Source organism: Mustelus asterias, chromosome 22, assembly GCF_964213995.1.
Source record: "Mustelus asterias chromosome 22, sMusAst1.hap1.1, whole genome shotgun sequence".
Lineage (NCBI taxonomy): Eukaryota > Metazoa > Chordata > Chondrichthyes > Carcharhiniformes > Triakidae > Mustelus > Mustelus asterias.
This window is the reverse complement of record NC_135822.1, coordinates 39,362,278-39,387,890: the sequence shown is the minus strand read 5'-3', so window position 1 is coordinate 39,387,890 and position 25,613 is coordinate 39,362,278. Positions and strand designations below refer to the sequence as shown.

The following is a 25,613-nucleotide window of genomic DNA, read 5'->3' as shown; positions in this document are numbered from 1 at the left end:
GGTCTGCATCACCCTGCTCCCGCTCTGCTTCACATTGTTCCCGGTCTGCTTCTCACTGCTCCCGGTCTGCTTCACACTGCTCCCGGTCTGCATCACACTGCTCCCGGTCTGCATCACGCTGCTCCCGGTCTGCTTCACTCTGCTCCCGGTCTGCTTCTCACTGCTCCCAGTCTGCTTCACACTGCTCCCGGTCTGCTTCTCACTGCTCCCAGTCTGCTTCACACTGCTCCCGGTCTGCTTCACATTGTTCCCGGTCTGCTTCACACTGCTCCCGCTCTGCATCACACTGCTCCCGGTCTGCTTCACACTGCTCCCGGTCTGCTTCACATTGCTCCCGGTCTGCTTCACATTGTTCCCGGTCTGCGTCACACTGCTCCCGATCTGCTTCACACTGCTCCCGGTCTGCTTCACACTGCTCCCGGTCTGCTCCCGGTCTGCTTCACGCTGCTCCCGGTCTGCTTCACACTGCTCCCGGTCTGCTTCACACTGCTCCCGGTCTGCTTCACACTGCTCCCGGTCTGCTTCACACTGCTCCCGGTCTGCTTCACACTGCTCCCAATCTGCTTCTCACTGCTCCCGGTCTGCTTGACACAGCTCCCGGTCTGCTTCATACTGCTCCCGATCTGCTTCACACTGCTCCCGGTCTGCTTCACACTGCTCCCGATCTGCTTCACACTGCTCCCGGTCTGCTTCACACTGCTCCCGGTCTGCTTCACACTGCTCCCGATCTGCTTCACACTGCTCCCGGTCTGCATCACACTGCTCCCGGTCTGCTTCACACTGCTCCCGGTCTGCATCACACTGCTCCCGATCTGCTTCACACTGTTCCCGGTCTGCTTCACACTGCTCCCGGTCTGATTCACACTGCTCCCGATCTGCTTCACACTGCTCCCGATCTGCTTCACACTGTTCCCGGTCTGCTTCACACTGCTCCCGGTCTGCTTCTCACTGCTCCCGGTCTGCTTCACACTGCTCCCAGTCTGCTTCACACCGCTCCCGCTCTGCTTCTCACTGCTCCCGGTCTGCTTCACACTGCTCCCGGTCTGCATCACACTGCTCCCGGTCTGCTTCACACTGCTCCCGGTCTGCATCACACTGCTCCCGATCTGCTTCACACTGTTCCCGGTCTGCTTCACACTGCTCCCGGTCTGATTCACACTGCTCCCGATCTGCTTCACACTGCTCCCGATCTGCTTCACACTGTTCCCGGTCTGCTTCACACTGCTCCCGGTCTGCTTCTCACTGCTCCCGGTCTGCTTCACACTGCTCCCAGTCTGCTTCACACCGCTCCCGCTCTGCTTCTCACTGCTCCCGGTCTGCTTCACACTGCTCCCGGTCTGCATCACACTGCTCCCGGTCTGCTTCTCACTGCTCCCGGTCTGCTTCACACTGCTCCCGGTCTGCTTCACACTGCTCCCGGTCTGCTTCACACTGCTCCCGGTCTGCTTCACACTGCTCCCGGTCTGCATCACACTGCTCCCGGTCTGCTTCACATTGTTCCCGGTCTGCTTCACACTGCTCCCGCTCTGCATCACACTGCTCCCGGTCTGCTTCACACTGCTCCCGGTCTGCTTCACATTGTTCCCGGTCTGCTTCACACTGCTCCCGCTCTGCATCACACTGCACCCGGTCTGCATCACACTGCTCCCGGTCTGCATCACACTGCTCCCGGTCTGCTTCACACTGCTCCCGGTCTGCTTCACACTGCTCCCGGTCTGCATCACACTGCTCCCGGTCTGCTTCACACTGCTCCCGGTCTGCTTCACACTGCTCCCGGTCTGCATCACACTGATCCCGGTCTGCATCACACTGCTCCCGGTCTGCTTCACACTGCTCCCGGTCTGCTTCACATTGTTCCCGGTCTGCTTCACACTGCTCCCGCTCTGCATCACACTGCTCCCGGTCTGCATCACACTGCTCCCGGTCTGCTTCACACTGCTCCCGGTCTGCTTCACACTGCTCCCGGTCTGCTTCACTCTGCTCCCGGTCTGCTTCACACTGCTCCCGGTCTGCATCACACTGCTCCCGGTCTGCTTCACACTGCTCCCGGTCTGCTTCACACTGCTCCCGGTCTGCGTCACACTGCTCCTGGCCTGCTTCACTCTGTTCCCGGTCTGCTTCACACTGCTCCCGGTCTGCATCACACTGCTCCCGGTCTGCTTCACACTGCTCCCGATCTGCTTCACACTGCTCCCGGTCTGCATCACACTGCTCCCGGTCTGCTTCACACTGCTCCCGGTCTGCATCACACTGCTCCCGATCTGCTACACACTGTTCCAGGTCTGCATCACACTGCTCCCGGTCTGCTTCACACTGCTCCCGATCTGCTTCACACTGCTCCCGGTCTGCATCACACTGCACCCGGTCTGCATCACACTGCTCCCGGTCTGCTTCACACTGCTCCCGATCTGCTTCACACTGCTCCCGGTCTGCGTCTCACTGCTCCCGGTCTGCTTCACACTGCTCCCGGTCTGCTTCACACTGCTCCCGGTCTGCATCACACTGCTCCCGGTCTGCTTCACACTGCTCCCGATCTGCTTCACACTGCTCCCGGTCTGCATCACACTGCACCCGGTCTGCATCACACTGCTCCCGGTCTGCTTCACACTGCTCCCGATCTGCTTCTCACTGCTCCCAGTCTGCTTCACACTGCTCCCGGTCTGCTTCTCACTGCTCCCGGTCTGCTTCACATTGTTCCCGGTCTGCTTCACACTGCTCCAGGTCTGCTTCACACTGCTCCCACTCTGCTTCACACTGCTCCCGGTCTGCTTCACACTGCTCCCGGTCTGCTTCACACTGCTCCCGGTCTGCTTCACACTGCTCCCAGTCTGCTTCACACTGCTCCCGGTCTGCTTCACACTGCTCCCGGTCTGCTTCACACTGCTCCCGGTCTGCATCACACTGCTCCCGGTCTGCTTCACACTCCTCCGGGTCTGCTTCACACTGCTCCCGATCTGCTTCACACTGCTCCCGGTCTGCTTCTCACTGCTCCCGGTCTGCATCACACTGCTCCCGGTCTGCATCACACTGCTCCCGCTCTGCTTCACATTGCTCCCGGTCTGCTTCACACTGCTCCCGGTCTGCATCACACTGCTCCCGGTCTGCTTCACACTGCTCCCGGTCTGCTTCACACTGCTCCCGGTCTGCTTCACACTGTTCCCGGTCTGCTTCACACTGCTCCCGGTCTGCTTCACACTGCTCCCGGTCTGCTTCACACTGCTCCCGGTCTGCATCACACTGCTCCCGGTCTGCTTCACACTGCTCCCGGTCTGCATCACACTGCTCCCGGTCTGCTTCACACTGCTCCCGGTCTGCTTCACACTGCTCCCGGTCTGCTTCACACTGCTCCCGGTCTGCTTCACACTGCTCCCGGTCTGCATCACACTGCTCCCAGTCTGCTTCACACTCCTCCCGGTCTGCTTCACACAGCTCCCGGTCTGCTTCACACTGCTCCCGGTCTGCTTCACACTGCTCCCGGTCTGCTTCACACTGCTCCCGGTCTACTTCACAATGATCCTAGTCTGCTTCACACTGCTCCTGATCTGTTTCACACTGCTCCCGGTCTGCTTCACACTGCTCCCGGTCTGCTTCACACTGCTCCCGGTCTGCATCACACTGCTCCCGGTCTGCTTCACACTGCTCCCGGTCTGCTTCACACTGCTCCCGGTCTGCTTCACACTGCTCCCGGTCTGCTTCACACTGCTCCCGGTCTGCTTCAGACTGCTCCCGGTCTGCATCACACTGCTCCCGGTCTGCATCACACTGCTCCCGGTCTGCTTCACACTGCTCCCGGTCTGCTTCACACTGCTCCCGGTGTGCTTCACACTCCTCCCGGTCTGCTTCACACTGCTCCCGGTCTGCTTCACACTGCTCCCGGTCTGCTTCACAATGATCCTAGTCTGCTTCACACTGCTCCTGATCTGCTTCACACTGCTCCCGGTCTGCTTCACACTGCTCCCGGTCTGCTTCACACTGCTCCCGGTCTGCATCACACTGCTCCCGGTCTGCTTCACACTGCTCCCGGTCTGCTTCACATTGCTCCCGGTCTGCTTCACACTGCTCCCGGTCTGCTTCACACTGCTCCCGGTCTGCTTCACACTGCTCCCGGTCTGCTTCACACTGCTCCCGGTCTGCTTCACAATGATCCTAGTCTGCATCACACTGCTCCCGGTCTGCTTCACACTGCTCCCGGTCTGCCTCACAATGATCCTAGTCTGCATCACACTGCTCCCGGTCTGCTTCACAATGATCCTAGTCTGCATCACACTGCTCCCGGTCTGCATCACAGTGCTCCCGGTCTGCATCACACTGCTCCCGGTCTGCTTCACAATGATCCTAGTCTGCATCACACTGCTCCCGGTCTGCTTCACACTGCTCCCGGTCTGCTTCACACTGCTCCCGGTCTGCTTCACACTGCTACCGGTCTGCATCACACTGCTCCCGGTCTGCTTCACAATGATCCTAGTCTGCATCACACTGCTCCCGGTCTGCTTCACTCTGCTCCCGGTCTGCTTCACACTGTTCCCGGTCTGCTTCACACTGCTCCCGGTCTGCTTCACACTGCTCCCGGTCTGCTTCACACTGCTCCCGGTCTGCATCACACTGCTCCCGGTCTGCTTCACACTGCTCCCGGTCTGCATCACACTGCTCCCAGTCTGCTTCACTCTGCTCCCGGTCTGCTCCACACTGCTCCCGGTCTGCTTCACACTGCTCCCGGTCTGCTTCACAATGATCCTAGTCTGCTTACTCATAGAATCATACACTGCAGAAGAGACCCTTCAGTCCATCGAGTCTTCACTGACACAAGAAACTCCTGACCTCCCACCTAATCCCATTTACCAACACTTGGTCCATAGCTTTGAATGTTATGATGTGCCAAGTGCTCATCCAGGTACCTCTTAAAGCATGTGAGGCAACCCGCCTCTATCACCCTCCCAGGCAGCACATCCCAGACTGTCACACCCTCTGGTTTTCCTCACATCTCCCCTAAACACCCTATCCCTCACCTTGAACCTATGTCCCTTCACAACTGACACTTCAACGAAGGGGAACAGCTGCTCCTTATCCACTCTGTCCATGCCCCTCATAATCTTGTAGACCTCGATCAGGTCGCCCCTCAGTCTTCTCTGCTCCAACAAAAACAACCCAAGCCTACCCAACCTCTCTTCATAACTTAAATGCTCTATCCCAGGTAGCATCCTGGTAAATCTCCTCTGCACCCTCTCCAGTGCCACCATATCCTTCCTATAATGTGGTGATCAGAACTGCACACAATACTCCAGCTCTGGCCTCACCAAAGATCTATACAACTCCAACATGATCTCCCTGCTTTTGTAATCTATGCCTCGATTGATAAACTCCTATATGCCTTTTTCACCACCCCACTAACATGCCCTTTCGCCATCAGAGATCGATGGACAAAGACGCCAAGGTCCCTATGTTCCTGTGAAGTTCCTGGTGCCATGCTGTTCATTGAACACTTTCTTATCAAATGACTCATTCTAAAGTGAATCACCTCACACTTTTCAGGGTTAAATTCCATCTGCCACTGATCTGTTCTTAGACTTTAATCACTTTAACAGTTAATCACTGTTAATCACGTAACAAACGACTCAAGAACAGCTTCTTCCCTGCTGCCATCAGAGCTTTGGATGGACCTACCTCGCATTAAGTTGATCTTTCTCTACATCCTAGTTATTACTGTAACACAACATTCTGAACTCTCTCCTTTCCTTCTCTATGAACGGTATGCTTTGTCTGTATAGCGCGCAAGAAACAATACTTTTCACTGTATACTATTGCATGTGACAATAATAAATCAAATCAAAATCAAATCAGCCAAACTTTGTGTCATCCGCAAACTTACTCACCCTACCCCCCACATAGTCATCTATGTCATTTACATAAATGATGAATAATAGGGGACCCATCACAGATCTCTATGGTACGCCAATGGACACCAGCTTCCAGTCACTAAAACAGCCTTCTGCCATCACCTTCTGTCTCCTACAACTGAGCCAATTTTGAACCCACTTTATCAATTTACCCTGTATCCAAAGTGCATTTGCTTTCTTTGTAAGTCTCCCATGTGGGACCTTGTCAAAAGCTTTGTTGAAATCCATACAAACGACATCGACAGCACTAACCTCATCTACACACCTGGTCACCTCCTCAAAAAATTCAAAAAACTCCTCCCGGTCTGCTTCTCACTGAGCTGTTTCACACTCCACCTGGTTAGTTCCAGTCTAGTGCCAATTTAAAATGTTGTGCCCGCAAAGCGATATGCTTTCAGTCTGTGCTGTCTTGGACAATGGGAAATTTGCAATCCTCGTAAAATAATGTGTTCACTCTGCCTGCGTTACTCTGACAGGAGAGAATGTAATTAACTCTCATTTAGTAGTGATTCAATGATCTTTCTTACTTAACAGCAGCTGGTGAACTGCAGGATGAAGCCTAGAGAAAAGCAGGAGGGTAAAAGTTTATTGTATCAGTGACCTTCACGACCACTGGCAACAGGATCTTGGCCTACTCTGAGACTGCATTTGTGGATGTAACTGGTGGCAGATTTCAACGAGGACATCTTTTCTGAAATAAACGCAAATTACTGCGGATGCTAGAATCTGAAACCAAAAGAGAGAATGCTGGAAAATTTCAGCAGGTCTGGCAGCATCTGTAAGGAGAGAAAAGAGCTGACGTTTCGAGTCCAGATGACCCTGTGTCAAAGCTAAAAGGCAGAGAAAGTGGGAGGTATTTATACTGCAAGGGGAGGGAATGAAAGATGAGTAAAAACCACAGAAACCCGGGGAAAAGGCTGCTAATGGCAGTCCACAGAGTGGATAAAGGGTGTGATTGGCCGAACGGCAAAGAAGCTGAAATCAGAGGGTAAACTGTGACAGACGAAGATATGGGGGGAAGGGAGGGGGAATGGATGGGAGAGAGGTAAAATTTAGAAAAAGAGGGGAAAGGGGAAGCAAAGGGAAGAAAAGGTAAAGAAAGGGGGGATAAAATAAGAACATAAGAACATAAGAAATAGGAGCAGGAGTAGGCCATCTAGCCCCTCAAGCCTGCCCCGCCATTCAATAAGATCATGGCTGATCTGAAGTGGATCAGTTCCACTTACCCGCCTGATCCCCATAACCCCTAATTCCCTTACCAATCAGGAATCCATCTATCCGTGATTTAAACATATTCAACGAGGTAGCCTCCACCACTTCAGTGGGCAGAGAATTCCAGAGATTCACCACCCTCTGAGAGAAGAAGTTCCTCCTCAACTCTGTCCTAAACCGACCCCCCTTTATTTTGTGGCTGTGCCCTCTAGCTCCAGCTTCCTTTCTAAGTGGAAAGAATCTCTCCACCTCTACCCTATCCAGCCCCTTCATTATCTTATAGGTCTCTATAAGATCCCCCCTCAGCCTTCTAAATTCCAACGAGTACAAACCCAATCTGCTCAGTCTCTCCTCATAATCAACACCCCTCATCTCAGGTATCAACCTGGTGAACCTTCTCTGCACTCCCTCCAAGGCCAATATATCTTTCCGCAAATCAGGGGACCAATACTGCACACAGTATTCCAGCTGCGGCCTCACCAATGCCCTGTACAGATGCAGCAAGACATCTCTGCTTTTATATTCTATCCCCCTTGCGATATAGGTCAACATCCCATTTGCCTTCTTGATCACCTGTTGCACCTGCAGAAATAGGGGGAAAGAGTGGGGGGGGGAAGAAAAATAAAGAAATATAATAAAGAAATAAAAGGTAGAGAACAGTATAAAATAAAATAGAATGAAAACAAAGGGGTGGAGGTGGGGTAGAACTAATTATCTGAAGTTGTTGAATTTGATGTTGAGACCGGAAGGCTGTAAAGTGCCCAGCCGGAAGATGAGATGCTGTTCCTGCAGTTTGAGTTGAGCTTCACTGGAACATTGCAGCAAGCCAAGGACAGACATGTGGGCACGGAAGCAGGATCATGTGTTAAAATGGCAAGCAAACGGAAGGTCGGGGTCCTGATTGCGCACAGACCGAAGGTGCTCAGCAAAGCGATCACCCAGTCTACGCTTGGTCTCTCCGATATAGAGGAGACCACATTGGGAGCAACGAATGCAATAGACCAAATTGAACGAGAGCTGTGGGAGTCAGTGGGCTTATAATGAGCTATCTGGACTACAGCTCGTCACACCCTACATCCTGTAAGGACTTCATCAGATGATTAGCTCTACCCCACCTCGACCCCTTTGGTTTCATTTTATTTAATTTTTTACTGTGCTTCCCCTTTTTCACTTTGCTTTCCCTTTCCCTCCTTTTTCTAATTTCTACCTCTCTCCCACCCATTTCCCCCCCGCCTCCCCCCATATCATCATGTCACAGTTTACCCTCTGATTTTAGCTTCTCTGCTGTTCAGCCATTCACACACTTTATTCTCTCTATGGACTAGCAGCCTTTTTCCCTGGTTTTTGTGGCAATGACTCCTCTTTCATTCCCTCATCCTGCAGTATAAATATCTCCCACTTTCTCTGCCTTTTAGCTTTGACAAAGGATCGTCTGGACTCAAAATGTCAGCTCTTTTCTCTCCTGACAGATGCTGCCAGACCTGCTGAGATTTTCCAGCATTTTCTCTTTCCTGAGACATTGGCACCTGGCTGGGCCAATATTGCCTGACGTTGAGACCTCTGCTCCCGCGTCCCCTCCTCTCTCTGCCAGCAGCTTGCCCTTTTTGAAGAAGCCATTATTTTTCCTCCAAGTCTTGCTGTTTCCCCAAGGAGAACAGCCATAAATGTACTTCGGCATGGAACCAACTGGTTTGTGCAGAATTTTTAAAGTCATCAAAAAATCTTTGAGCACTAGCCACACCAGCCCTTCTAGACTTTGGCAATTTCCAAGAATATTTTTAAAATTCATTCGTGGGATATGAGTGTCGCTGGCTGGCCAGAATTTATTGCCCATCCCTAGCTGCCCTTGAGAAGGTGGTGGTGAGCTGCCTTCTTGAATCGCTGCAGTCCATGTGCTGTGGGTTGACCCACAATGCCGTTAGGGAGGGAATTCCAGGATTTTGCCCCAGTGACTGCAAAGGAACGGCGATATATTTCCAAGTTAGGATGGTGAGTGGCTTGGAGGGAACTTGCAGGTGGTGGTGTTCCCATTTATCTGCTGCCCTTGTCCTTCTAGAATTGGTTTAGAAAAGGTGGCTATTACCTCAGGCTGTTGGACGCCTTTCAGCTGGCTCAGTTCCTGATGAGTCCATTAGATACATTTACCGACCCTTCAGGAATGTTCTCCCAAATTTAAAAACAAAAGGTGAGAAATTGGGATCATTTGTGTTAATTCTGCCCGGGGGTGGCGGGGGTGGGGGAGGGTGGGGGGGGGGGGGGGGGTGGGAGATGTGGGGGAAGAAGCATTGCAATGCCTTTAGAGATCCAAAGTTATGTCTGTGATGCAGAAAAGTTGGGGAAAATCATGCTGGATGCCATATTGTTGAGGACATTAAAGTAGTCAATTGGCCGTGGGTTTGGAAGGTGAATTTCTGCAGGACAACTTGTCGATAGCACACACTGCTGCTACTGAGTGTCGATGATGGAGGGAACGGATGTTTGTGGAACAATTTGAAAACACCAAACATTTGATAGCAGCCAGAGGAAATCACCCAGACACTAACCCAGATCATCGATTTAAATAGCATCAGTAGGGCGAAGGGATGGGGTGGGTGGTCCTGTTTCCTGCTGACCACATGATCAGTTTAATAAAGTTAAGGATGTGCGTTAGCTGGGGTGTTTTTGATTTGGAAACAGCAGCACTGGTTCTTGTTGACTAATTTTACCAGCTGCTTACTTACACCAGCATTGACTACTTTAATGTCCTCAACAATATAGCATCCAGCGTGGCAGGCGAGACGTCTGTTACCTCCACAAGATTCCACACCTTGAGTGGCGCGGCAGGAATGCTCCTGATTGATGCTTGTAGATAGTGGAGAGGGTTCGAAGAGACATTTGTTATGAAGCAGCCAACCTCTGTCTGCCCGTGCGCCAGTGTTGGTTTGCCTGATTCAGCTAAGTTACTAGTGATTTCCAAGGTATTGTTGAAAGTTTATTTATTAGTGTCACAAGTAGGCTTACATCAACACTGTAATGAAGTTACTGTGAAAATCCCCTAGTCGCCACACTCCGGTGCCTGTTCGGGTACACTGAGGGAGAATTTAGCACAGCCAATGCACCTAACCAGCACGTCTTTCGGACTGTGGGAGGAAACCGGAGCACCCAGGGGAAACCCACGCAGACATGGGAAGAATGTACAAACCCCGCACAGACAGTGACCCAAGTGGGCAATCGAACCCGGGTCCCTGGTGCTGTGAGGCAGCAGTGCTAACCACTGTGCCGGCGATGGGGAAATTCAGCGTTGGTGGTGCTGTTAAGAGTTGGAGAGAGTGAGTCATTTTGAGTTATGTTTCAAAATAACCATGACATAACACCAGTTCCAGTGAATTAAAAAGCTTTTATTGTTTAAATAAAATGCAATGAACACAGACAGCAACAGTAGGTTCACTTGCACATCCCAAGGAACCTACTTAAGCACCAAACAAGTGGCATTTTTGATATATAGTTGCCAGGACTATTTTTTTTTTAACAAAAATATCTGAAAACAGTTCTGATTTGGTAAACAACACAATATCCACTGGAATTGTAGTTTCAGTTATATTTCTCACCTGGCCATGCCACCCAGACTGTTATAAACCCCCTCCAACACCCCCCCCCCCCGTCCCACCCCCTGCCGTGACAGCTGTGTGCAGATGCGTTATCTTAAACGGCCGTTACATTTTCCTGAGAGAAAAATGCCATTCTGCATTAAAGTGAATTCGCTTTTTTCCCAATCACATCCTTCCAGCTCCACTCACCCTATGCACCTTTCTAGGGGCCTTGGTTTATGTACAGCCCCCTGCAACACGACGATTTTGAAACCTTGTTAAACTGATAACTAACTGAGACCGGCTAAGTTGGGACACCTCGGACTGAATGAATGCCTGAAAAAACTGCCAGGTGACACCCAGTCATGCCCGCCAGCACCTTGTACAGATTCTTATGCTCTGTTGTCACAGTGACTGAGGTAGGAGTTTTGAAAATGATGGTCCAAGAAAAAAATAATGGGAGGTGACTTGGGAAATTACCGGATAAAGACCTGATCATTTCGGAATGAATCTTGGCACGTGCAGCGTAACATGGCAGGCACATAATTCTAACCAAAATCTTGTCCATTAGAAAACGTATGAATAGGAAAGGAACTGTCTCTCGGGATGTTGCAGAGTGTAGAGAAAGCTGGGGAGAAACTAATCTGACGGGCAAATCGAGAGGCACCAAGTTTTAAAAAAAACCCACAATTCCCATGGTGCCTGTTTGGTGCCAAAGGTCATTTGCACAATTTGACAAGTGTTATTACCTTGAGCAGAACCATGAGAGGCATCGGGTTACCTGATCTAATGTGAAGACATATAACCCAATTTAAAAGGATGCAATTTCATTGTCGCCTTGCTGAAATTTGCTCTTGGGGAAACTCAGAACCTGCCCTACGTTGAACTGAACAAAGTTTAAGTCATTTTTTTCAGTAAACTTTCATTTTTGAGCTGCTCTTCTTTAGCATCATATATATATATATATATATATGCGTGTGTTGGCCTGGATCACTCCCATTTGATGAGGTGAATGTGAATAACTAGGACAGTAATAAAGTACGTTTGGAAAATTTGCCATGCATTTAGACTCTGCACCCTCACTGTACCGGCACTGGGTTTGAGGTTGTGATGGTGCTGCGATTTCACAACCGTAACTCCCCTCCCTCCAAAGGGCCTGCTGTACTTGTTGGCGTGCTATTGAGGGAGAGTGAGGAAATGAGTCTCCGGAGTGAGTTACTCCAGGGTACGGGGTACATATGGGATACGCATGTTTAAACATATTTTAAGAAGTCAATTAAAAAAACAATCCCTAGATTATTTCCCCCATTGTGTGGTCTACATTGTTTAGTGCTTGAAGCTTAAAGCATTCAAGACAGTGTCAATGCTCACTCAATTGTGTGGCCAAGTGAATTGGAATTTTGCTACATGAGGTCCAAAAATGTGCAGGTTAGGTGGGTTGGCCATACTAAATTGCTCCTTAGTGTCCAAAGATTTGAAGGTTAGGTGGATTGGCCGTGCTAAATTGCCCCTTAATGTCTAAACATGTGTAGGTTAGGTGGATTGGCCATGCTAAATTGCCCCTTAATGTCTAAACATGTGTAGGTTAGGTGGAATGTCCAACGATGTGAAGGGTAGGCGGATTGACCATACTAAATTGCCTGTTGTGTCCAAAAAATGTGCAGTTTAGGTGGATTGGCTATACTAAATTGCCCTTCAGTGTCCAAAGATGTGAAAGTTAGATGGATTATCCGTGGCAAATGCGTAGGGTTATGGGGATGGGCCTGGGTAAGATGGTCCTTCAGAGAGTCAGTGCAGATTCGATGTGGCGAATGCCTCATTTTGCACTATAGGGTTTCTATGGTCCTATGGAGGTGGCCCTATCCTGGGCTCTCAAACTCAACTACAGTTCTCAGAGTGCTTCATCCAGCAGATGCAGAAGATCGAACGGCAAATCAGGCCACATACTTTCTGGCAAATTTGCAGAGGGATGATCTTTCAAGTCTCTGTTAGTTAGAGAGCGTGTGTCGCCAGGGGGAGGGATCTAAAATAAAAGCTTGGAATCCACGTCTTTGAACTAGTGACACACAACGATTGCAATAGCCCCTATTTTGGGTGAACCTTGAAGGTTTAAATATTTTGGCAATTTGACCATCTATGATGGTGGGTTGCACATTATATAATTATATCATTCAGAGAGATTGAAGTCTAAAAAAAAAATCAAATACGGGGTTTACTCCAGTTAAACTCGAAAATATTTTTTAAAGTCAGCATCCAGATGCTTCTTTTATTAATTCAGTCATATCCTTACTTCCCATTGCCCAAGTCATTGAGTCACCTCCACATGGACTGCAGTATTGTGTAACAATTGATATTGCAAGGTTGTCATGTCATTCTTGGTGTCAAAAGGTTAATGTCTGTAAAAGATTTATTTATTTTTACATAAAAATACTGTATATCCTTCAGAAATCTTTAGTGGGTTAATACAACACACAGAATATGGGTGCCTATGCTAACAGGATTGTTAGAAGATCGCAATAGATATGAGGGTGAATGTTTCTCTTGTATGGACTGGGGGTGGAGGGGGGGGGGGGGGGGGTGGAGGGGTTGACCACTGGTGCCAAATGTTCCCATTTCCGCATTAAACAAAAACAATGACAAGGTAGCAATCTATTTTGGAGTCTCAGCCTTGTATCTGCTTAATCCATATACAGAAATAAGCTGAAAAATACAAAACGTCATCGTATGGCATATAACAAGGACCAAGTGTGGAAATGTATCTCATGCATCTTACACTCTTATCTTATTGTAGCCCTAGACAGGATTAAACCAGGCTGATCATCAGATCCCGAATCGCATGACTGGCTGCTTCACTCTGTTTACTTGACCACATTGGCACCAGGAAATCAAATTAATAAAATATGGCTAACACAAAACGCATAAAAATGTTTCAGGGACACATTCTAAATACCCATGTAACAATATGTGGGGAGTACTGGCTCCTTCCCGGGGATGCAACAATAGGAAAGCACAATAACCAGCAGTTGTGTATTATGTTGCTGTCTTCACTCTGGAACCAGCCAGTACAATGTGCAGACCTCTGACTGCCAAGGAAAAGAAAAGGCTTCTCTTCATCTTTGGAGCAAGCCTTTAACTTAGGGTGCATATTGTTTTATTTTGACCCCCCCCCCCCCCCCCCCCCCCACCCCTTCTCCAATCCCGTTCACCCCACTAACTTAACTAAAGAGAGGAAAGGAACCTGTGCCCGGGACAGTTTGCACAATGAAAAGTGGATCACCACTACGATGTATGTTGAAGAAACCGTGAAAGGGGAACTTAGATTCCAAATTGTTCTAGTAGTCCACAGTGCCAGTGTCTATTTGAAAATGATTGTATCGACCAGTGGCAGTCTCCTAATAGCTTCCTAAACCAGAATGAAAATTAATTACTGCAACTTTCTAACGTGGAGCCATGAGCATCTACCTAACAAAGAACGATGTGATGAAAAATGATGCCATTATAAATTATTCCATTGAACAAAGTAAGAGTAAGATTGTTACTTTTTTATGGCTTTATAGATACACACAAAAAAATCGAAGGCATGTCTCAAACCTGCTCAATTTAATAGTAACATACTGAGGGATAGCTAGCTGAAATGCTGATTCACTAATTGAGGAATCAGGTTTCATTAATACTGCAGTTGACGGAAGAAAATGTCTTTAGTTAAAAAAAACCCACAGGAAATGATCAAATATTACAATCGTGTTCAAGGATGTGGTACATATCATTAAAATGCATAGTTAAATGTTAAGAGCACTAACATACGCTTTGTGTGTGTGATTGCCCTGGCTATGCTTGGAGAGAGATGTCAGTAGTTCTAATAAAGCATTAACTACGCAAGGGTATTCTGGTTTGTTTTCTTTTTTAAAAAGTATTTGTATTGGATATATATGTCCAGCAAACATTTTTTTTTCCACAAAAGGTTCACAAGCTTAATGAATAAATCAATTCTGAACAATGCTTGGAAGGTTCGGAACTGCAAATAGTGTTTTAGGTTTCAAAATAACACTCTCAATCCTTCATCAAACAGTAAGTATGAATGTGTACTTGCACCTGAATTTAAAGACCAGGACAGGAGCAAAGATGTGTCTTTGGTACCAAGGCTCAATGTCTTTGAGTCTCACCGGCTGTTCCATTTTCTGCTGGCTTGTGTACTGTACACCAGCTCTCTTAGTATTTCAATGAAGCCACATGTATGACTGCATTACCAACAGTTGGAGGGTAGTTCTCTAATCAGAAGGTTGGATCACCCCATATAATAAGTCTTCCTTGAGCTTTACCCTGTTTGATAAGCAGCAACGCTCAAATCTTTAAAGCAAATGGTGAGGACAGCGTGTCGGGAGTTCGAGGTAATCTCACCTTCAGGATGGATTTACACCAAGCTGCCAACACAGCAGTGGAAGAATAAAATATTCACTATATTCATTTTCATGAATATTTTCATCCTCGGGAAATCCCATTTACCGCATGATAAGATAAAAAGCAATCCACAGATTGATGGAGATCCTGCTCGTAAGTTTAAAGGGGCATTGCCTTCATGGAAACATCAGTAACTTCATATCAAATCTTTCACAATGTCTAAATCATATGTTCATGAGTTTTGACGTGGCAAATTGCGCATTTGTAAACACTGAAAAAGCAGTTAAATATTCCTGAAGACCGTGTCCCTTCATTGATTTAAACTTTGGCATTTGCTTAACTCCTTGATCTCAAGATAAATTCATCTGGAACAGAAGCTTTCCATTCGAGGCACATGGGAGAACGAGGCAGGAAGAACTGAGTTTTGTGCAAGTAAAAATCATTCTCGAGATGTGGGCGCTGCAGGCAAGGCTGGCATTTATTGTCCATCCTTAGTTCCCCTGAGGGCACTAAGAGAGAACCATGTAGCAGGGGGCTGGAGTCACGCGCTGGACTGTTTTCGTTTTTGTCAACCCAAATGTAACAACTTCAATTTCCCAATTTTCTCTGTTGAGATTTGAACTCCCAATCCCTGGCTTGGTAGTCTAGTGACATAACCACTACACCACTAAAAATGTGAGCTTTCAGATCAATCCTGACTGCGTTTTCTTTTCCTTAATGCGATATGATATTAATGTCTTCTGTCCAACTAACCCAAGGATCTCAAACCTTAACTAATGCATTTTACTCAATGGCCGTCCTTGTAAGTATGAAGTCTAGTAGCCCTCTATACCTTTCTGACATTTTAAGAAGTGGTGTTTTACACCAACACACAGGGCATAGGTTCCGGATTCAGGTTTGAGCACAACTCTGGACTTCATTGTGTGTTAAACAATTGGTAAGACAACAGTGTACATGCACAGAAAATGGCTGCCAGTCTGAGAGAAGTAAAATTGTTAGAAACCCCTGTCATTTTTCTGTATGGTACCAATTCAGATATTTTGTTCAATTACAGAGCTCCTATAGTGGCCAGCCCGCCGAAACTTCAGTAATAAACCTTTAGGTGTAGAGCTTGTGAACCTTTTTTTTTTGTAAAACAAGTGATGATTGAATGGGGCCTGGTTCATTTCAAGGAGATACCAACCAGGCCAGAGTGCCTTGAAACACAGTACTAGAATCCAGAGGCAAAGGTAGAAGACTGATTCCTAGCTGTTCTTGTTCACTAACATTCCAAACTTCAGTGCTAGAGAAATCTAAATCCATAGGATCATCCGCCTCAAAGGATAATGCTAGTGTTCTTGTATGGCTGTTGTAGGTACAAAATAAACCAATCCAAGTTGCCGAAACCCTTCATTCACGGACTACAATTGGATGACATTGTGATGATTTGCTTTTTTTTTGGTTAACGAGGACTGCATTAAGGAACACAAAACAATCCAATTTAATAGCAGCGAAGCACCTTCTCCAGAAGTCTCTACTTTGCCTGCAGTGAGTCAGAATGTCTATGATGAACACTCCCGAGCATTTACCCCTCCCTCAGCGTGAACCCGCAGGTCGACTGGCTGGACATGGTGTTGGTTGGGTCTCTTATTTACAAGGACCACTTTCCTGATGCAGCCAGTAATTCCTGATGTAAATTTTCCCCCTGTAAAGAGCGTAATGTCTGGAGCACCACCTGGGAACAGAAAGGAAAAAATTAAATCAGGGCGGGAAAATGGAGAAGAGGTTTGCTGCGCCGATTCTTGGCATGGGATCGGAGCATGGTGGTCCATGAATTAAAATCAAACCAATAAAATTATTCAAAGATGTGCGGGTTAGCTTGATTGGCCATGATTAAATTGCCCCTTAGTGTCCTGAGATGTGTAGGTTAGAGGGATTAGTGGGTAAAATATGTAGGGATATGGGGGTAGGGCCTGAGTGGGATTGTGGTCGGTGCAGACTCGATGGGCCGAATGGCCTCTTTCTGTACTGTAGGGTTTCTATGATTTCTTCTATGATTCAATAATTCAAGGCAGTCAACAATATTGTGGCTTCTCTTAATAATTACTGTCACATAGCTCATCTTTAGCATAGTAAAGCACCCAAAAGACCCTTCACAGAGGTGTTCTCAGACAAACTTTGACATGGGGCTACACAAGGAGATACACAGATAAAATGACCAAAAGCTAAGCTCTGGGGAATGTCAAGAGAGGTCAAGAGGAGGAGAGGATTAGGAAAGGAACTCCACAGTCCAGTGGCTAAGCAGCTGAAGGTATGGACAACAATGATGGAGCAGTTCAAATTGGGGGTATGTAAGAAGTCAGAATTGGAGGTGGAAGTTCTAATGAGGCTAGAGGTGTCAGCTGGAGCTCAGAGCTGCGACTAGTGACCGGGATTCAGAAGATAGTGGGTTCAAGCTCCGTACCGTAAACTTAATCACATATTCTCTGTGTATCTTCAGTGCAATACAGAGTGGGGAATTGGAGATGCAGCCTCTCAGAGGAGGCCAAGGTTCTGTCTGCCCTCCCACCGTGGGCGACACGGTGGCACAGTGGTTAGCACTGCTGCCTCACAGCGCCAGGGACCCGGGTTCAATTCTCGACTTGGGTCACTGGCTGTGCGGAGTCTGCACGTTCTCCCCATGTTTGCATGGGTTTTCTCCGGGTGCTCCTGTTTCCTCCCACAATCCAAAAGACGTGCTGCATTGGCCATGCTAAATTCTCCTTCAGTGTACCCGAACAGGTGCCGGAGTGTGGCAACTAGGAGATTTTCACAGTAACTTCATTGCAGTGTTAATGTCAGCCCACTTGTGACACTAATAAATAAACTTAAACATGGGCATAAGCAATTTGTTGGCACCATTTGAAGAACAGGGGAGTTTCTCCCTGATGTCCTGGCCAATTAACGTCACTGCCAACATGTCATTAATGGCATGGCTGTTTCTGGGATCTTGCTGCGCACAACATGGCCTCACTGCCTTTCGTCTTACTGCAACAGCAATGACATTTCCTAGGTAATTAATTACCTGTTAAGAGCTTTGGGACACGCTGAGTTTTGGCAAAGAGAAGCTTTTCTTTCTCTCTGTTGACATGACACCTTCTGCTGGGACTGGGAAAGCGAGGCGACCCAGTCACAATTTCATGCTTTATTTGGCACAAAATAAGTTCAGCTGATGAAAACGACCTCAAGAAAATGCAGACTCACCCAAGTAGATGCTTCCCTTCGTGTTCACCATGACCTTATCTCCTTTGGACTCGCCCCTCACAATGTCTTCACCATCCACTTGGATATATCCCGATTTTCCTTCTCTGTGGAGAGAAACATTACTTAGATTTCTGACAGGCACCTATTTCCCATATAGAACATAAGAACAGAAGAACTAGGAGCAGGAGTAGGCCATCTGGCCCCTCGAGCCTGCTCCACCATTCAATAAGATCATGGCTGATCTTTTCGTGCACTCAGCTCCACTTACCTGCCCGCTCACCATAACCCTTAATTTCTTTACTGTTCAAAAATGTATCTATCCTTGCCTTAAAAACATTCAATGAGGTAGCCTCAACTGCTTCACTGGGCAGGGAATTCCACAAATTCACAATCCTTTGTGTGAAGAAGTTCCTCCTCAACTCAGTCCTAAATCTGCTTCCCCTTATTTTGAGGCCATGCCCCCTCATTCTAGTTTCACCTGCCAGTGGAAACAACTTCCCTGCTTCTATCTCATCTATTCCCTTCATAATCTTGTATGTTTCTATAAGATCTCCCCTCATTCTTCTGAATTCCAATGAGTATAGCCCCAATCTACTCAGTCTCTCCTCATAAGCCAACCCTCTCAACTCCGGAATCAACCTAGTGAATCTCTCTGCACCCCCTCCAGTGCCAGTATGTCCTTTCTCAAGTAAGGAGACCAAAACTGTACACAGTACTCCAGGTGTGGCTTCACCAGCACCTTATACAGCTGCAACATAACCTCGCTGTTTTTAAACTCCATCCCTCTAGCAATGAAGGACAAAATTCCATTTGCCGCCTTAATTACCTGCTGCACCTGCAAACCAACTCCTTGTGATTCTTGCACAAGGACACCCAAGTCCTTCTGCACAGCAGCATGCTGCAATTTTTTTACCATTTAAATAATAGTCCATTTGCTGTTATTCCTACCAAAATGGATGACCTCACATTTACCAACATTGTACTCCATCTTTCAGACCCTCGCTCACTCACTTAGACTATCTATATCCCTTTGCAGACTTTCAGCATCCTCTGCACACTTTGCTCTGCCACTCATCTTAGTGTCATCTGTGAATTTTGACACACTACACTTGGTCCCCAACTCCAAATCATCTATGTAAATTGTAAACAATTGGGATCCCAACACTGGTCCCTGAGGCACACCACTAGTCACTGATCGCCAACCAGAAAAACACCCATTTACCCCCACTCTTTGTTTTCTGTTAGTTAAATATAACTTGATCGAGCTTGAGGAATCATGAAAAATATTTGAACTCACTCTGAAATCATTTCAATTTGCTATGAGGTTCAAAGACCTAATACTCAGATTCAAAGGGAAAACAATAAGAGGGTTCTGAATGAAGATCATTGCTGATTTTTTTCAGAATGTAGAATGTTGTGTGTTCCTTAACTCACTGATATCAAAGACTTTTAATAAAGGTAGTTTATTCCTAGTCTCAACAGCTACATACAGTACTTGTGTTCTGTCCAACATCCCGGGGTAACACCTGCCCTCCTGCCACATAACCTCTTATCATAGAATCCCTACAGTGCAGAAGCAGGCCATTTGGCCCACTGCTCCGACATCTATCCAACCCAGGCCCTACCCCTGTAACCTCATGTATTTACCCTGCTCATCCCCCTGACACTAAGGGGCAATTTAGCATGGCCAATCAACCTAACCCACACATCTTTGGATTGTGGGAGGAAACCGGAGCACCCGGAGGAAACCCACGCAAACACGGGGAGAACCTGCAAACTCCACACAGACGGTCACCCGAGGCCGGAATTGAATCCGGGTCCTTGACGCTGTGAGGCAGCAGTGCTAACCACTGTGTTGCCCTTGTGTAGCCACATCATCACGTCCTCATGTGTCCCCTCGGTCTACATCTTCCCTGTTTGGTTGGGACACTTGGTGGCATGAGATGTAACAGTTTGCACCAGAATTTCAGTCGAGCATTCCCATTAATTATGTTGAGAGTGGTGAAGATCTCACTCTTTCCTGTAAGGTGCCAATACTGTTGCAATAGCGTGTTGTTGGAGGCTCTGTAGCTTCACTGTTTTGGGTGAATTTCAATTAATTCTTACTGATGCTCTGACCTCTAGTGGATCAAACTGCTACCATGCTACTGATGACAGAGGAGGGCTGCGGCATTTAGTGAAGTGAGTCCATTTGCCGCACTTTTTACCATGTGCAAAACAAGCTTTTCTGTTTGGTGGGTGCTGGCCACTGCAGTTGGAACAGGGCACCCCCTGTTCTGGAAATACCTCAGTTTCCTGCCTAACATCTCTGCTTCATTTTTCAGATTGTTGGTTTAATGTACAGATATTGATGGCTGATAGTAATAGATAGTGTTGATTGGGCTTTTTAAAAAATTCACTCATAGGATGTGATTAAAGCTGAGAGACTAGCACTTATTGTACATCCCTAATTGCCTTGAGAAGATAACGGTGTGAGTTGTATCCTTAACCCACTGCAGCCCAAGTAGCTACTTAAATATTATGTAGTTTGGGGAGATTGTGGTGAGCTGGTAATACCACTCGACTAGTAATCCAGAAACCCAGGCAAATGCTCTGGGGTCATGGGTACAAATCCCATCACAACAGCTGGTGAAATCTAAATACAGTTAATAAATCTGGAATATAAAGATGGTTTCCATAATGGTGACCATGACAACTATCATTGACAGTCGCAAAATTCCATCTGGTTCACTAATGCCCTTCAGGGAAGGAAATCTGCCGTCCTTACCTGGTCTGGACTACATGGGACTCCAGATTCACAGCAATGTGTTTAACTCTTAACTGCCCTCAGAAACGGCTGAGCGAGACAGTCAGTCCAAGCGCAACTAGGGATGGGCAACAAATGCTGGCCCAGGCTGCGATGCCCACATCCCATGAAAGAAAGAAAGACAACACCAAGGCTCGCAATCCTGTAGTGTCATGATCACTACTGAGACTAGTTTGTTTAATCCCAGTTTCATTAATTGATTGAATTTGAATTCTCCTAGATATCGTGGTGGGATTTGATCTGAAGCATTAGTACGTATCTCTGGATCAATACTCCAACCACATGACCGTTATGTTATCATACATATTTACATCACCGGAAGTGGTTTCTATTTCCTTACCGCACAGCAGTTATTCTGTGCCATTCCCCATCATTAATTGGATCTTCTGATAGGATATTGGCTTCGCCGCTTCCCAGCTGGTAACTGCATGGACAAAAACAAAATATGCAAAGAATTGTATCAAAAAATAAGTTAGAGAAGAATCTGTGTCACAATTCTGAGGTATATCATTAATATGGATGGGAAGATGAGAAGGATATTTGGCCCCTAGAGCCATCCAATTAGATCATAACTGATTTGTACCTCAACCTGGCTATGTCTTGTAGCTCCCGACACCCTTACCTAACAAAAATCTATCAATCCTAGTCTCGAAAACTTCAGTTAGTCCAACATCGTCAGCCTTTTAGGAGAGAATTCCAGATTTCCACTTTTCCACGAGTTCTCTGCCCAAAGTCAGATCCGATCCATGACTTCCAGCGAGGAGGGCATGTCCCAAATTCACCCCAGAAAGGGGATTGAGCCCCGGGCTGTTGGCACTCACCTGATCCACACCCAATCGTCCAGCCAACTGAGCCAACCGACTCCACAAAGGGTTCGGAGTTGCAATGGTAACATACATGTGCATGTTATAGTCTAGGTCTATAAATAATGATGGTAGAGGCTCCAATCTCTTTCCATCACATGGTTGACCAGGAATCTCTCTGCCTGCCACTGGTGTGTTGGAAGGATTTTCAGGTTGATATTCCACCTGTCTGACCGCGTTATAAACGCACCTTCCTTAACCATCTAATCCTAGCGAGAGACTTGAAGCCAGAGCTTCTGGCTAACAGGCAGTGACACTACCCACTGCACCACAGACTTCCTAGATTCCCACTACCCACAGTGATTTCAATCCGAAACGTACTGGATATAATGTTAAGATTACGGCCCCTTGTTCTGGATTCCTCCACCAGAGAGAACAATCTTCCTATATCCACCCTGCAGAATCCCTTTTAAGACTTTGGTTAGATCTCCCTTGAGCTCCTAAACGCAAGGGAGCTTCATAGAATCATAGAAACCCTACAGTGCAGAAGGAGGCCATTCGGCCCATCGAGTCTGCACCGACCACAATCCCACCCAGGCCCTACCCCCACATATTTACCCGCTAATCCCTCTAACCTATGCATCCCAGGACTCTAAGGGGCAATTTTTAACCTGGCCAATCAACCTAACCCGCACATCTTTGGACTGTGGGAGGAAACCGGAGCACCCGGAGGAAACCCACGCAGACACGAGGAGAATGTGCAAACTCCACACAGACAGTGACCCGAGCCGGGAATCGAACCCGGGACCCTGGAGCTGTGAAGCAGCAGTGCTAACCACTGTGCTACCGTGCCGCCCCAAGTCATGAAGCTTGACTTCATGAAAGGTACAATGTCATTGACTGGGTGTTTTGGATGATATTGTACAACACTGAGTGACAAGTGAGTGCACGGTAATGGAGTGATGACACCCATTATCATTAATTATGTTTGTTTCCATAAATAATTTGGAGTACAGCTTAATTGAAAATGAGAGCAGAAAAACAAGCCATTGGACAATAGCAGAAACAGTTTTGATGTCATTGTACAAATGCTAAAGCATTTTACCCTTGTTCATCCTTCTCATGGGGAAGATTAACCCATTATTTTAAGTGATCATGAAATTAAAGGATAACTACAGGTATTGAAGTCCATTCATCCCTCCCAACCTATCCTTGCTCATTCATCCCGAAATATTCGACAGATCTCCCATTGCAAACTCTATTGCAGGTTCGAAAATGACTTTGGATTTGTCACCTGCAATGCCCCATCCAGGAATCTATTGTACATGCAGATCGTTCAGTGTGAAGAATATTGCCTGAGTTCTGAAACAATCATGGGAATATAATCTAATCTCACACTCTAGTTATTATTGAGGGAGTGTTGCACTATCTTCTGGACAAGGTGTTAAACTGTGACCCCATCCGCCCTCTCAGATAGACACAAAACATGCCACGCTGTTTGAAGAAAATCAGGGTTATTCTCCCTGGCGGCGTGGGCAATAATTATCCCTCAAACAACATCGGTAAGCACATTATCCGGTCACGATCACATTGCTCACGGCTGTTTGCTGTGTACAAACTGGCTGCCGTGTCCTACGTTACAACAGCAACCACACTTTTCTGTATTGTACATGTAGAGTACTGTACTTTGGGATGTACGGAGATGATGTCAGTGGCTACGTGAATGCAAGTTCTTTGCTTCTTTCTAAATTGATCCAAATGATCTGTTGTATGATGAGCATGTTGGACCTTTTCTTTGAAGTGAAAAGAATCAATGGGACAGAATGGTCCCCTGAAGCCACAGTGAGTGACTGAGCGGGACAGACTGGACCAGTCTGTGATGATTTTAGTCATCCCAGGGAGATAGAGGATGGTGTTCTTATTATTGACCTCAGTACCTCAGATGAGAAAGGATGTGCTCCTATCCGGTGGTTCCTACTGGAAATCTCTAGGGTTGGCCTTAAACCTTCTGGGTGGTTGACAGGTGGAATATTCCAGCAACTTGTCCATTGTGGCAGTGAAGACACTGGAACCTTTTTGATGCCAAGGCCTCATTTAACTAAACACGTGAACTGTTCACTTCAAAGGGCCATGCTGGTGCAACTTGCCATGTTCCATTTTAGTCTGGCCACCAAGGTACATCGGGGACAGAATAGGGGGGTGTAGGGAGGAGAGATAGTTGGGGAGCTGAGGGAGCATACTTACACTTCACAGCCCCACAAGGACCATTGAAAATTGTCCTCAGGTATATGTCAGTGAAACCGAACAGAGGAAGTTCACAGAGCTCCCACTATTTCTATCCTGCAATGATGATTGGAATCTGATGCATGTCATATGAACCCGATTTGTATATGAAAGGGCCACTCACCTGAGACAAGGTAGTTTGCTTGGTAAGAAGAGTTTTGGCATTAAGCGGGGGAATAAGACTACCGACCACATTTTGAGGCCAAAATTACTCCATTAATACTGAATTTAGCAAGTTAAAAATCACACAATGACACGAAATATGAGGTAAAAGACAGCAGTATAACGTAATTGCAGTGTTACTGTAAGCCTAATTGTGACACTAATAAATGAACTTAAACTACAATGGGGTGGGCATAGTGGAAGGATGGAGCTAATAATGCCCTCGGCAAAGCAGCCAACATAATTAAGGACCCCCATGCACCCCAGACATTCTCTCTTCCACCTTCTTCCGTCGGAAAAAAAGATACAAAAGTCTGAGGTCACAGTGCAATATGGAAAGTGGAAACAGAAAGCAAATCCTAAGTTACACAATATGCAATTGCACTATGGGCCTAAGTGTTAGATGAACGGAAGAGCTTTTTTGGGGCCTGGACGAATGAATGAGTCTTTCTTTGTTGAACCATATCACACCTCGCTTGCCTTACCTGAAGAGCACGTGGCCATTTTGCAATCCAAGAGCGACAAAGTCCTTTCCTCGTCCATTTTCCCCCTGTTTCTGCAAACACAAGAAAATCTGCTGCTGACAGAAATAAAACTAAAGGAAGCAAGCTGGAACATTCACCTGCTGACGAGCTGAGTGTACAAGAGAAAAAAAAGCATCACATTTCACTGGAACTCCCAAATCTGTTATCCTCCTCACTTATAACAACAGATGTTCCTCTCTTAGTGAGATATTCGACTGCAAAAACCCCAACTGAATATCGGCATGTATGTAGAAAATAATGTAAGAAGTTTAACAACACCAGGTTAAAGTCCAACAGGTTTATTTGGTAGCAAAAGCCACAGAAGCTTTCGGAGCCCCAAGCCTCTTCTTCAGGTAAGTGGGAATTCCCATTCACCTGAAGAAGGGGCTTGGGGCTCCGAAAGCTTGTGTGGCTTTTGCTACCAAATAAACCTGTTGGACTTTAACCTGGTGTTGTTAAACTTCTTACTGTGTTTACCCTAGTCCAACGCCGGCATCTCCACATCATGTAGAAAATAATACCAGAAATTGTGATCTATGACAAGGACTCATAATATCAAACAACAAAAGTTAAAATGGTTCGAAAAAAAAACTCCTGCTTAGATTATAATTTGGGCGTTATCTGATTTTGTACAAACTTGCATTAAAACGATGTTTCTTCTGTTATAATATTTTTGTCATGCTTTTCTCTCTTTTCCGACTGCAACATCTGACATTGGTATTTATGCAAACTTGTCATTCAGT

The 25,613-nt window shown here is 46.9% G+C and overlaps 1 protein-coding gene across 16 annotated transcripts in view; it reads right to left on the bottom strand.

Moving 5' to 3' along the window:
- Positions 1-14,180: 14,180 nt before the first annotated feature.
- hspg2 (heparan sulfate proteoglycan 2) overlaps positions 14,181-25,613 on the bottom strand; it is a 515,715-nt gene continuing 504,282 nt past the window's right edge. For 9 of the 16 annotated variants that reach the window (XM_078239169.1, XM_078239172.1, XM_078239170.1 and 6 more), the window contains 4 exons: positions 24,832-24,902; positions 21,439-21,522; positions 18,293-18,396; positions 14,202-16,784 (listed from right to left, as the gene is read on the bottom strand). In XM_078239169.1, the coding sequence (XP_078095295.1) occupies positions 16,612-16,784; positions 18,293-18,396; positions 21,439-21,522; positions 24,832-24,902 (432 nt within the window). In that variant the 3' untranslated portion in view covers positions 14,202-16,611. Of the gene's footprint in view, positions 16,785-18,292; positions 18,397-21,438; positions 21,523-24,831; positions 24,903-25,613 lie in introns of all 16 variants that reach the window. The other 7 variants (XM_078239173.1, XM_078239177.1, XM_078239184.1 and 4 more) reach the window with 2 other exon arrangements.